Source organism: Moschus berezovskii, chromosome 8, assembly GCF_049115385.1.
Source record: "Moschus berezovskii isolate FMDL1 chromosome 8, NW_MosBer_1.0, whole genome shotgun sequence".
NCBI classification, from domain to species: Eukaryota; Metazoa; Chordata; class Mammalia; order Artiodactyla; family Moschidae; genus Moschus; species Moschus berezovskii.
Window position 1 is genome coordinate 95,730,308 of NC_142467.1, and position 14,096 is coordinate 95,744,403.

At 42.2% G+C, this 14,096-nt stretch overlaps 1 protein-coding gene across 2 annotated transcripts in view; it reads left to right on the forward strand.

The window, feature by feature from the left end:
- Positions 1-5,882, forward strand: part of ADGRE1 (adhesion G protein-coupled receptor E1) — a 78,521-nt gene extending 72,639 nt beyond the window's left edge. For both annotated transcript variants that reach the window (XM_088838936.1, XM_055429771.2), the window contains one exon: positions 5,452-5,882. In XM_088838936.1, coding sequence (XP_088695062.1) covers positions 5,452-5,457 — 6 coding nt within the window. In that variant the 3' untranslated portion in view covers positions 5,458-5,882. The remainder of the gene's footprint in view (positions 1-5,451) is intronic.
- The last annotated feature ends 8,214 nt before the right edge of the window (positions 5,883-14,096 follow it).

Below are 14,096 nucleotides of genomic sequence, written 5' to 3' on the forward strand. Positions count from 1 at the left end.
CTGTGTATTACATCATACATATAATGTATACAATGTTCAAAATGTACACATAATACATAATATTACTCTATTTTTAATTTATATATATGTATGCTCTTTCACTTTCCTCTTTCATGCATTGGAGAAGGAAATGGCAACCCACTCCAGTGTTCTTGCCTGGAGAATCTCAGGGACGGTGGAGCCTGGTGGGCTGCCGTCTATGGGGTCACACAGAGTCGGAAACGACTGAAGCGACTTAGCAGCAGCAGCAGCAGCAGCAGCATGTTCTTTGTATTGTCTTTTGAACCAGTTATAACATCTGCCCGGTTTCCTCATTGGTAAATAAATGTAATATATATAATATAACTAATTATATATCATGTAATTATACACAAAACTGTAAACAAGCATTATATCTAATTATTCATATTATAATATATAAATTTTATATTTATTATTGTTGTTTAGTCTCTAAGACATGTCCCACTCTCTGTGACTCTGTGGACTATAGTCTGCCAGGCTCCTCTGTCCATGGGATTTCCCAGGTAGGAATACTAGAGTAGGTTGCCATTTCGTGCTCCAGGGGATCTTCCCAACCCAAGGATTGAACCTATGTCTCCTGCACTGGCATGAGGATTCTTTACCACAGAGCCACCAGGGAAGCCCAACTATACATTAATAAATATAAATATATATAAGTATAAATACATATAAATATGCTGCTGCTGCTGCTGCTAAGTCGCTTCAGTCGTGTCGACTCTGTGCGACCCCACAGACGGCAGCCCACCAGGCTCCGCCATCCCTGGGATTCTCCAGGCAAGAACACTGGAGTGGGTTGCTATTTCCTTCTCCAATGTGTGAAAGTGAAAAGTGAAGGTGAAGTCGCTCAGTCGTGTCTGACTAGTAGCGACCCCATGGACTGCAGCCCACCAGGCTCCTCTGTCCATGCGATTTTCTAGGCAAGAGTACTGGAGTGGCTTGCCATTGCCTTCTCCGACATATAAGTATACATATACATAGAAGTACAAAAGGACTGATGCTGAGGCTGAAACTCCAATACGTTGGCCACCTCATGCGAAGAGTTGACTCATTGGAAAAGACTCTGATGCTGGGGATTGGGGGCAGGAGGAGAAGGGGACGACGGAGAATGAGATGGCTGGATGGCATCACCAACTCAATGGACATGAGTTTGAGTGAACCCTGGGGGTTGGTGATGGACAGGGAGGCTTGGTGTGCTGCGATTCATGGGGTCGCAAAGAGTCAGACACAACTGAGCAACTGAACTGAACTGAACTGATATATAAGTATAAATACATCTAGTATATAAAAATTTTATATTTAATATATAAATTATACATATAATTGTATATACAGACTTTGTATATGTAATTATTCATATTGCATAATATGTGCATTTCAAATTATATACTATATAAATATAAATTTATATTATATATAAATTGTACATTAAAATTTAAATATATAGACATTATATATAATTATTCATATTATTTTATATATATAATTTACATATAATTTAAATATTCAGAAGTTATATAGAATCATTTTCATTACATAAAATTACACATAAAACTCATAAATGTGTTTATGTATTAATATATTAATTATAATACATATATAATCTCAATAATATCAAAATGAATGCACAAGTAGAGGCAAAACTATTTTTTCCATGGAATTATTTCCCATCACTGTCAATTGTTTGAAATTGATAAAATTATAAAGTAGTTCCACTATAGATCAGGGCCAGATAACCCAGAGGAGGTATCTCCTGACAACACATCATTTTCCATCGAAGTGCACGTTGTCTTCTACACAATGGATCTCATTCAGTCTCATGGCTACACCACCATCTATTAGCAACGACCCCCAAAATTTAAATAACGTGCAGTCCAGCGTTGTCTCCTGAATTCTATACTCATATAACCTCAGTTCAGTTCAGTCACTCAGTCGTGTCCAACTCTTTGCGACCCCATGAATCACAGCACGCCAGGCCTCCCTGTCCATCACCAACTCCCGGAGTTCACTCAAACTCATGTCCATCGAGTCGGTGATGCCATCCAGCCATCTCATTCTCTGTCGTCCCCTTCTCCTCCCGCCCCCAGTCCCTCCCAGCATCAGAGTCTTTTCCAGTGAGTCAACTCTTTGCATAAGGTGGCCAAAGTATTGCAGTTTCAGCTTTAGCATCAGTCCTTCCAATGAACACCCAGGATTGATCTCCTTTCTAATGGACTGGTTGGATCTCCTTGCAGTCCAAGGGACTCTCAAGAGTCTTCTCCAACATCACAGTTCAAAAGCATCAATTCTTCGGTGATCAGCTTTCTTCACAGTCCAACTCTCACATCCATACATGACCACTGGAAAAACCATAGCCTTGACTAGACAGACCTTGGTTGGCAAAGTAATGTCTCTGCTTTTTAAGATACTATCTAGGTTGGTCATAACTTTCCTTCCAAGGAATTGGTGAGCCTAACATCCACATATTACTTTCATATTTACATTCCCTTTTCCACCCCTTTGCAAAAGTACTTAAGACTTTCCTTCAGAACTTTATTAAACTAAGGATATGCTATCTAGGTTGGTCATAACTTTCCTTCCAAGGAATAGGCATCTTTTAATTTCATGGCTGCAATCAGCATCTGCAGTGATTTTGGAGCCCAAAAAAATAAAGTCTGACACTGTTTCCACTGTTTCTCCATCTATTTCCCATGAAGTGATGGGATCAGATGCCATGATCTTTGTTTTCTGAATGTTGAGCTTCAAGCCAACCTCTTCACTCTCCTCTTTCACTTTCATCAAGAGGCTTTTTAGTTCCTCTTCACTTTCTGCCATAAGGGTAGTGTCATCTGCATATCTGAGGTTATTGATATTTCTCCCGGCAATCTTGATTCCAGCTGGTGCTTCTTCCAGCCCAGCGTTCCTCATGATGTACTCTGCATAGAAGTTAAATAAGCAGGGTGACAATATACAACCTTGACGTACTCCTTTTCCTATTTGGCACCAGTCTGTTATTCCATGTCCAGTTCTAACTGTTGCTTCCTGACCTGCATACACATTTCTCAAGAGGCAGGTCAGGTGGTCTGGGATTCCCATCTCTTTCAGAATGTTCCACAGTTTATTGTGATCCACACAGTCAAAGGCTTTGTCATAGTCAATGAAGCAGAAATAGATGTTTTTCTGGAACTCTCTCGCTTTCTCCATGATCCAGCGGATGTTGGCAATTTGATCTCTGGTGCCTTTGCCTTTTCTAAAACCAGCTTGAACATTTTGGAAGTTCACGGTTCACATACTGCTGAAGTCTGGCTTGGAGAATTTTGAGCATGACTTTACTAGCGTGTGAGATGAGGGCAATTGTGCGGTAGTTTGAGCGTTCTTTGGCATTGCCTTTCTTTGGGATTGGAATGAAAACTGACCTTTTCCAGTCCTGCGGCCACTGCTGAGTTTTCCAAATTTGCTGGCATATTGAGTGAAGCACTTTCACAGCATCATCTTTCAGGATTTGAAATAGCTCAACTGGAATTCCATCACCTCCACTAGCTTTGTTCGTAGTGATGCTCTCTAAGGCCCACTTGACTTCACATTCCAAGATGTCTGGCTCTAGATGAGTGATCACGCCATCGTGATTATATTGGTCATGAAGATCTTTTTTGTTCAGTTCTTCTGTGTATTCTTGCCACCTCTTCTTAATATCTCTGCTTCTGTTAGGTCCATACAATTTCTGTCCTTTATCGACCCCATCTTTGCATGAAATGTTCCCTTGATATCTCTAATTTTCTTGGAGAGATCTCTTGTTTTTCCTATTCTGTTGTTTTCCTCTATTTCTTTGCATTGATTGCTGAGGAAGGCTTAACCTACCAGCTACCAAATGCCTACTTAGATATCTAATAGATGTTTCAGAGGTAACCTGGCCCAAATGAACATCTCATTTGGAATATATTACATCATCAGATTCCCCCACCTCTCATTCCCACAGAGGGTCCTCTATTTTTCTATTGTTCAAGAATGAAGTTGTGAAATTAACATTGACTCTGCTTGACTCTGCTTTTCCTCTCCCCTTCCCTCATCTCTGCTCCATCGGCAAATCCTGTTGACTCTTCCTCAAAATAGATCTAGAATCTGGTTGCCTCTCTTTCCCTTCATTCCTTCTACTGTGGTCCAAGTCCTATTGTCTCTATCCAGGATGATGGAAATGAATTCAGAAGAGGTCTACCTTGCTGCCTCTCTAATCTTTTCCCTGACTTATCTTTGGTTGGTTCTTCTTGAAGCAACAGGAAGATGCGTGTGAACACCCAAGTCAGATATCTTCGCTTCTCTACCTACAACACTCCATGGCTCCCACCTTATTCAGAGTCAAAGCCAAAGTCCTCCTTGTAGCCCACAGGGCCTTGTCTGCTCTGACTCTCTTTTCCTTCCTGACTTTGTCCTCTATTAATAGGCCCCTCATTTCACTTTGCTCCACCCACACTGGCTTGCTCAAGATTCTTCAGACATGCCAGGCTCACTTCCTCCTTTGGAGTCTTGAATTGAATGTTCTTGAATGCCTTGAATGTTTTTGTCCTGACACCCACATAGACAACTCCCTCACTTCCTTCAAATCTTTGTTCCAGTCATTTCTTTTCAATAGAATTTTCTCTGATAACTCTATTTTGTGCAGCTTCCTATTCACCTACCCAGGTATTCATGCTTCTCCCACCCCCTTATCTTGATTTTCTTTTCCGTACTTTCTACTTTCTAACACTACAATTTCCTTATTTATTGCATTTATCTTTTGTGGTCTTCCATCTCCTACTAGAATGTCTTGTTATTTTTTCCCCTCTGATGTATTCCAAGAACAAGTAACTAAGATCTAGTGGCTTAAATAAATAGGAAATTCTTTTTATTGCAAGAATAGAAGCTCAGAGTTAGGCATTGCTGGTATTGGTTCTGTTGCTTAGTGAGGTTGCTAAGGATCTAAGCTCTTCCTAGTTTTCCATATCACTAATAACATGCTGACTTTTCATCAACTATTTTCATGGTTTCAAGGTTGCTGTCATAGCTCCAGTCATCATGACCATGTTCAAGGCAGGAAGAAGAATGACTGGACAGAGTGGCAAACTCACCTTTCAACCCTCTCTCTTTAACAAGAAACAAAAGGTTTTCCAGAAGCCCCTTAGTGGATTTCCCTTTCACCTAATTGGTCAGAACTGTATCACATGAACACTCATAGTTACAGAGGAATTTGACAAAACAAGTGTTCTGCTTTCTAGCTTCTAGAATGGGAATATCAATAGTCAAGAAGCTGAGAATAGCTTTTGAGTTTGTCAAAAGTGCCTGAAGCTAATCCTTGTTAACATTTTAATGTTTATCCTTCTAGTTTTTGTTGTCATATTTATCTCTGCCCACACACATATGATTCCTGAGTTCAAACTGTACTAATCCTGCCATTGATTCTGACTCTGATTTCTCTCACAGGGTTGAAGTCCCTTCTTGCTTTCAAATACACAATGGAACAACATCTCAGGAAAGCAGGTGCCTGCAGAAGCCTTCTCTGAAATCTCTTCTCAGCTTAATGTGGAAATGCAGTATCTCGCCAGCCCTAGAACTCTCTGGGCAATTTGGATTATGGATGATTGGGTGGGGTGGTCTTCCCACAGCTTCCTGCCCTGGTGAGAAAAGAAGAGTTTCTGTTCCAGCTTACCATTTTATCTTCCGTATTCTGCAACTCTGACTTTTCAGAGTTTTGTGGAGATAACAGGTTGCAGTGCAATGGCAGGACCAAGGACTTCTGGCTACCACTTTGATTTGTCCTAAGTCCACTGATGTGTGGCTTTAAGCATGCCTCTCCAGCTTCTATCACGTGCTTCACACACCGAGTAGCCCTCAATAAATGATTTGTTTTCTCACTGGCTGGCTTGCTTTTCAATGAAGAACCCTCCAGCTCTTTTTTAGACTTTTTTCCTCCTGGTACTGGGGTATAGCCGATTAACAAACAATATTGTGACAGTTTCAGGTGGACAGCAAAGGGACTCAGCCATACACATATACGTATCCATTCTCCCTCAAACTCCCTTCCCATCCAGGCTGCCACATAACAGTGAGCAGAGCTCTCTGTGCTGTACAGTAGGTCCTTATTAGTTATCCATTTTAAATATAGCAGTGTGTACATGTCCATCACATGTAACCATAAGTTCATTCTCTAAGTCTGTGAGTCTCTTTCTGTTTTGAATGTAAGTTAATTTGTATCATTTCTTTTTAGATTCCATATATACGGGATGTAGTATGATATTTCTCCTCTGTCTGACTTACTTCACTTAGTATAGCAATTTCTAGGTCCGTCCATGTTGCTGCAAATGGCATTATTTCATTCTTTTTAACAGCCAAGTAATATTCCATTGTATACACTTCCCACATCTTCTTTATCCATTTCTCTGTCCATGGACATTTAGATTGTTTCCATGTCTTGGCTATTCTGTAAACAGTGCTGTTATGAACATTAGGGTGCGTGTACCTTTTCAAACTAGACTTTTCATCTTTCCCAGATATATGTCGGGGTAGGATTTCTGGACCATATGATCACTCTGTTTCTAGTTGGGTTTTTTTTTAAAGGAAGCTCCACACTGTTTTCCACTGAACACTACTATTTCTAAGATAACAACACGTGACTTAAGTCAGGTTCCCTAAAAGCAGAACGTGGGAGGGGTGATTTTGGTGCTCATGATTTAGTGATAGAATGCTCTGAAAAGAGAAAAAAAGTGAAGGAAACAAGATGAGGAATAGAAGGAGCTAGGCAAGTTTACAGTCTTGACTGGAACTTACTTTTAGCCTGATCCATGAATTGTAGCCTCATCCCATTTCAGCCTCATCCCATTTTGACACAAGGGAACCAGTCATTTTTAAAAGATCTGTCAGTCAATGACTGGCTGTGTGCTGCCTCCACTGTGATGGGAAGATGTTTAACAGCTCCTGCTTCATGGAGACCAATTTCCAGCAGAGCATTGAAGGGCTGGTGGCTCAGCTGGTAAAGAATCCCATAGCTAGAATGAGAATGTCTGCAATGCTGGAGACACGGGTTTGATCCCTGGTCGGGAAATCCCCTGGAGAAGGGAATGGCAACCCACTCCAGTATCCTTGCCTGGAGAATCGCACAGACAGAGGAGGAGCCTGGCAGGCTACAGTCCATGGGATTTCAAAGAGTCGGACATGACTGAGCATTTTCAGGAGAAGGGGGCAGACAACTGACCCAAAAAGGGGTTCAGGGAGACACACCAACAATAATAATGACTCTGCCCATCCTCATGACCAGCAAACTTGACAGAAGAACTTGTATTAGCATTTAGGTATGTGTTTGCAGCTCATTCTAATGAGATTCTGAACTGCACTAAAAAGATGTTTATTTCAAATGATGTTCCAAACTTCTTAGACAGTCTGATAAAACCTTTCCCTTTCTAAAAGATCTTAGAGATTGTTTGCTGTACCATTTGACTTTTTAAAGGATCTTTAAAATTTGTTTTTAATTGGAGTGTAACTTCTTTACAATGCTGTGTTGACTTCTGCTGTACAACATTGTGAATCAGCTCTATGTGTATCGCCTTCCTCTTGAGCCACCCTCCCACCTCCCCCCAGTCCACCCCTCCAGGTCATCACAGAGCTCTGAGTTGAGCCCCCGGTGCTGTACAGTAGCTTCTCACTAGTTAGCTATTTTGCAGTGCTACTCTCCCAATTCATCTCAACCTCTCCTTCCCGCCCTGTGTCCACAGGTCTGTTCTTTACGAGGGCGTTTTCATTCCTGCCCTGCAAACAGGTTCATCAGTATCATTTTCTATTTGGCTTTATTGAGACTAGAATGCAATGTGTTTTTTTTAAATTGAAGTATAGTTGATTTAAAATGTTGTATTACATGGAACTCTGCTCAATGTTATGTGGCCACCTAGGTGGGAGGACAATTTGGGGGAGAATGTATACTTGTCTATGTGTGGCTGAGTCCCTTCACTATTCACCTGAAACTATCAGAACATTGTTAACTGGCTATATCCCAATACAAAATTAAAAGTTTTTAAACTGTGTTAATTTCAGGTATACATCAAATTAATTCATATATACATATATTCTTTTCCAGATTATTTTCCATGATAGGTTATTTTGTTGTTGTTCAGTCACTCACTCCATCTGACTCTGTGACCCTATGGACTGTGGCACTCCAGGCTTCCCTGTCCTTCACTATTTCCCAGAGTTTGCTCAAACTCTTGTCCACTGAGCTGATGATGCTGTCTGACCATCTCATCTTCCTTCTCCTCCTGCCCTCAATTTTTCCCAGCATCAGGGTCCTTCCAATGAGATGGCTGGCCAAAGTCTTGGAGCTGTAGCTTCAACATCAGTCCTTCCAATGAATATTCAATGTTGATTTCCCTTAGGGTTGACTGGATTGATTTCCTTGTGTACAAGGGGCTCTCATGAGTCTTCTCCAGTGCCATAGTTCAAAGGCATCAATTCTTTGGCGCTCAACCTTCTTTATGGTACAGCTCTCACATCCATCCATGACTACTGGAAAAACCATTGCTTTGACTCTACTTGACTCACACAGTGAAGAATCCACCTGCCAATGCAGGAGACCTAGGTTTGATTCCTGGGTTGGGAAGATCCCCTGGAGAAGGGAATGGCTACCCACTCCAGTATTTTTGCCTGGAGAATTCCATGGACAGAGGAGCCTGGTGGGCTATAGTCCTTGGGGACTCAAAGAGTTGGACACGCAAAGATTCAGACACGACTGAGCAACTACCGCTTTAAAGGTTGCTACAAAATATTAAATATGTGTTTAGACTGCAGGGCTTTTATACTTCCAAATACATTTTTGATAAAGCGTTTTCATCTTTTAAAAAATAGGAAAAGCAGCAGCAGGAGACATTTCTAATGCTTTTCTTGGGACAGAGCACGTCTTCTCTTTTGCAGTTTGATGCTAAAGCTGAAACTCCAATACTTTGGCCACCTCATGCGACGAGTTGACTCACTGGAAAAGACTCTGATGCTGGGAGGGATTGGGGGCGGGAGGAGAAGGGGACGACAGAGAATGAGATGGCTGGATGGCATCACCGACTCTGTGGACATGAGTTTGAGTGAACTCCGGGAGTTGGTGATGGACAGAGAGGCCTGGCGTGCTATGATTCATGGGGTCGCAGAGAGTCGGACACGACTGAGCGACTGAACTGAACTGAACTGAACTGAAGGTACAGCATCCAATGCTATTTGCCATTTTTACCCCCAGGCGGCGCTAGCGGTAAGGAAACTACCTGCAAATGCAGGAGACATAAGAGATGTGAGTTCCAACCCTGGGTCGGGAAGATCTCCTGGAGGAGGGAACGGAAACCCATTCCAGTATTCTTGCCTGGAGAATCCCATGGACAGAAGAGCCTGGTGAGCTACAGTCCATAAGGTCACAAAGAGTTGGACACGACTGAGGAGACTTAGCACACATGCATCTCACTTCTTTATAATCAATATTGCATCTTCTGAAAACTTACTTTATGATTCATGCCCAGCATTGATAAAAATCACCCAGTTTTCATGTAATTTGAAACTCTCAAGTTTCATCTGCCTTGGTTACAAATATGGGTTGGCTCAGTTTCCATATCTAAGTTTGAACCACAGGATCTCAGATTATCTTCCTTCCTCTTTCTTAGTTCTCAGAAAAAATTCCTCCTCAGGAGTTTGTGTGTGTTGCTGAAGTATTATTTGATACCTGCTCAGGGAGTGTTTCCGGAGAACGCAATGGCAACCCACTCCAGTACTCTTGCCTGGAGAATCCCATGGACGGAGGAGCCTGGTGGGCTACAGTCCATTAGGTTGCAAAGAGTCAGACACAACTGCGTGGCTTCATTTTCACTTTTCACTTTCATGCATTGGAGAAGGAAATGGCAACCCACTCCAGTATTCTTGCCTGAAGAATCCCAGGGACAGAGAAGCCTGGTGGGCTGCTGTCTATAGGGTTGCACAGAGTCAGACACGACTGAAGCGACTTAGCAGCAGCAGCAGGGCGTGTTTCTTTTCTCTGCTTTGATCTTGAAAGTCCTTCATATGCCTCTCCAGAGTATCTTTTCCTGCTCAACACAGCAATCTCTACCCATGGCCAGGTCGTGTCTACAGAACACTGAGATGCAGCTATAAGAAGCAGTGCTGTACCCATTGTGGGGGCCGCCATTGTCTCCTGGGCTCCAGAGCTACTGCACTTAGGCACAGAGTTACTACACTCATGAGCACTGCAGCACCATCTCCCAGCCTATCGGTAACCTAAGGGGCCTCCACATAGCCACACAGGTCTTTTCAGTTCAGTTCAGTCCTGTCCGAGGTCTTTTGGAAACACTGATACTCTCTACCCTTCTGACTTCTCTCTTGTCCTTTCAGTGGCAACTTCTCCAAACCTCCATATCTATCCGTTCACTCGGGTAGGTGTTTTGGAAGCTTTAGAAGGGTGTACCTTAATCATTTTACAAGAGTATGGAAATTCCATTTCTGGTTCAGTCCATCTGCCTGGAAAAAGGGCAAGAAAATCTTTTAGGTAGCTGGGAAAACACAGGAGGCTTGGAGATATTTGAAAGTTTCATACTTTGCTGTATATCTGAAACTAACATGTGTGCATGCTAAGTCGCTTCAGTCTTATCTGACTCTTTGCGACCCTATGGACTGTAGCCCATCAGGCTCCTCTGTCCATGGGGATTCTCCAGACAAAAATACTGGAGTGGGTTGTCATGCCCTCCTCCAGGGTATCTTCCCATCCAGGGATCAAACCTGGGTCTCCTGCATTGCAGGCAGATTCTTAACCATCTCAGCCACCAGGGAAACCCTCTGAAACTAAGGAAACACTGTAAATCAACTATATTTTATTGTTTTAATTGGAGGATGATTGTTTTACAGTGTTGTGTGGTCTCTGCCTTACATCAGTGCAAATCAGTCATAATTGTGTATATATATAATTCTCCAAGCCAAACTTCAGCAATATGTGAACTGAGAACTCCCAGATGTTCAAGCAGGTTTTAGAAAAGGCAGAGGAACCAGAGACCAAATTGCCAACATCCTCTGGATCATGGAGAAAGCAAGAGAGTTCCAGAAAAACATCTATTTCTGCTTTATTGACTATGCCAAAGCCTTTGACTGTGTGGATCACAAGAAACTGTGGAAAATACTGAAAGAAAAGGGAATACCAGACCACCTGACCTGCCCCTTGAGAAACCTGTATGCAGGTCAGGAAGCAACAGTCAGAACTGTACATGGAACAACAGACTGATGCCAAATAGGAAAAGGAGTACGTCAAGGCTGTATATTGTCACCTTGCTTATTTAACTTATATGCAGAGTACATCATGAGGAACGCTGGGCTGGAAGAAGCACAAGCTGGAATCAAGATTGCCGGGAGAAATATCAATAACCTCAGATATGCAGATGACACCACCCTTATGGCAGAAAGTGAAGAGGAACTCAAAAGCCTCTTGATGAAAGTGAGAGAGGAGAGTGAAAAGGTTGGCTTGAAGCTCAACATTCAGAAAACAAAGATCATGGCATCTGGTCCCATCACTTCATGGCAAATAGATGGGGACACAGTGGAAACAGTGTCAGACTTTATTTTTTGGGGCTCCAAAATCACTGCAGATGCTGATTGCAGCCATGAAATTAAAAGATGCTTACTCCTTGGAAAGAAAGTTATGACCAACCTTGATAGTATATTAAAAAGCAGAGACATTACTTTGCCAACCAAGGTCCGTCTAGTCAAGGCTATGGTTTTTCCCATGGTCGTGTATGGATGTGAGAGTTGGACTGTGAAGAAAGCTGATCGCCGAAGAATTGATGCTTTTGAATTGTGGTGCTGGAGAAGACTCTTGAGAGTCCCTTGGACTGCAAGGAGATCCAACCAGTCCATTCGAAAGGAGATCAATCCTGGGTGTTCATTGGAAGGACTGATGCTAAAGCTGAAACTGCAATACTGTGGCCACCTCATGCGATGAGTTGATTCACTGGAAAAGACTCTGATGCTGGGAAGGATTGGGGGCGGGAGGAGAAGGGGACGACAGAGAATGAGATGGCTGGATGGCATCACCGACTCGATGGACATGAGTTTGAGTGAACTCCGGGAGTTGGTGATGGACAGGGAGGCCTGGCGTGCTGTGATTCATGGGGTCGCAGAGAGTTGGACACGACTGAGCGACTGAACTGAACTGAACTGATATATATATATATATATATATATATATATATATATATATATATCCCCTCTCTCTTGAGGTCCCCCCCATTTCCACACCTCTCGGTCATCAGAGTACAAGGCTGGGCGCCCTGTATCATACAGCAGCTTACCACTAGTGATCTTTTTCACTTGTGATAGTGTATATACATCAGTGCTACTTTCTCAATTTCTCCTAACTTCTCCTTCCCCCTGCTGTGTCCATAAGTCTGTCTCTATGTCTGCATTTCCATTTCTTTGTAAATGGGTTCATCAGTACTTTCTTCCAGATTCCATATGTATACATTAGTATATGATATTTGTTTTTCACTTCCTGACTTTCTCCACTCTGTATAATAGTCTTTAGGTTCATCCACTTCATTAAAACTGACTGAAATGCATTCCTTTTTATGGTTGAGTGATATTCCATTGTATATTTGTACCACTACTTCTTTATCCACTCATCTTTCAATGGACATCTAGGTCGATGGACATATATCAGTTTAGTTCAGTTCAGTCACTCAGTCATGTCCGACTCTTTGTGACCCCATGAATCACAGCACGCCAGGCCTCCCTGTCCATCACCAACTCCCGGAATTTACTCAAACTCATGTCCATTGAGTCGGTGATGCCATCCAGCCATCTCATTCTCTGTCGTCCCCTTCTCCTCCCGCCCCCAAACCCTCCCAGCATCAGGGTCTTTTCCAATGAGTCAACTCATCGCATGAGGTGGCCAAAGTATTGGAGTTTCAGCTTTAGCATCAGTCCTTCCAATGAACACCCAGGACTGGTCTCCTTTACGATGGACTGGTTGGATCTCCTTGCAGTCCAAGGGACTCTCAAGAGTCTTCTCCAACACCACAGTTCAAAAGCATCAATTCTTCAGCGCTCAATTTTCTTCATAGTCCAACTCTCACATCCATACATGACCACTGGAAAAACCATAGCCTTGACTAGAAGGACCTTTGTTGGCAAAGTAATGTCTCTGCTTTTTAATATGCTGTCTAGGTTGGTCATAACTTTCCTTCCAAGGAGTAAGCATCTTTTAATTTCATGGCTGCAATCACCATCTGCAGTGAGTTTGGAGCCCCCCAAAATTAAGTCTGACACTGTTTCCACTGTTTCCCCATCTATTTCCCATGAAGTAATGGGACCAGATGCCATGATCTTAGTTTTCTGAATGTTGAGCTTTAAGCCAACTTTTTCACTCTCCTCTATGGACATATATAGTTCAATTTAAAAAAATAAGAAACTTCCCTGGTCACCTAGTGATTATGACTCCAAGCCTCCATTGCAGGGGGTGAGATTGGATCCCTGGTAGGGGAACTAAGATCTCGCCCATGCAGTGCAGTGTGGCCAAAAAATTTTTAAGATTTTAGAAATTTTCACAAGCATTTTTTCATCCTATAAATATTTACTAAGTATCTACTCTCTAGATATGATAATAAGCAAGAAGTACATTGCCTTTTTTTCCATAGACATACTTTCTAATGGCAAAGGAGATCGAATAAATATGTGAATGAATATCTAAGTGGGCTGGATGTTGTCTGTTGACTCCTCCAAAGCCATTCAGTGGTCTGCCTGGAATGACAACACATCTGGAGTATAACTGTGGACTTCCTTGGCCTCTGGCTTTCAGTTGGTTTTGGCCAATGGGAAACACCAACAGAATATCATAAAAATGGAGGAGAGTGAGGTCAGGGTATTTGTTTTCTTAGCTCCTTCCCTACAGACCACCGTGCAAGGGTTTCTGTCCCTTGAATGGAGATCAGAGCTCCATGATCTGGTATACCGAGTCTTTTCTATTACAATTTCTTACTCCTTGTCTGTTCTGATATTTTCTCAGTAGTTTAACATGCAATTTCTAAATGTCTTTAAAAAGAAAATGTAGAAAGAAATTGCCTGGTGGTGCA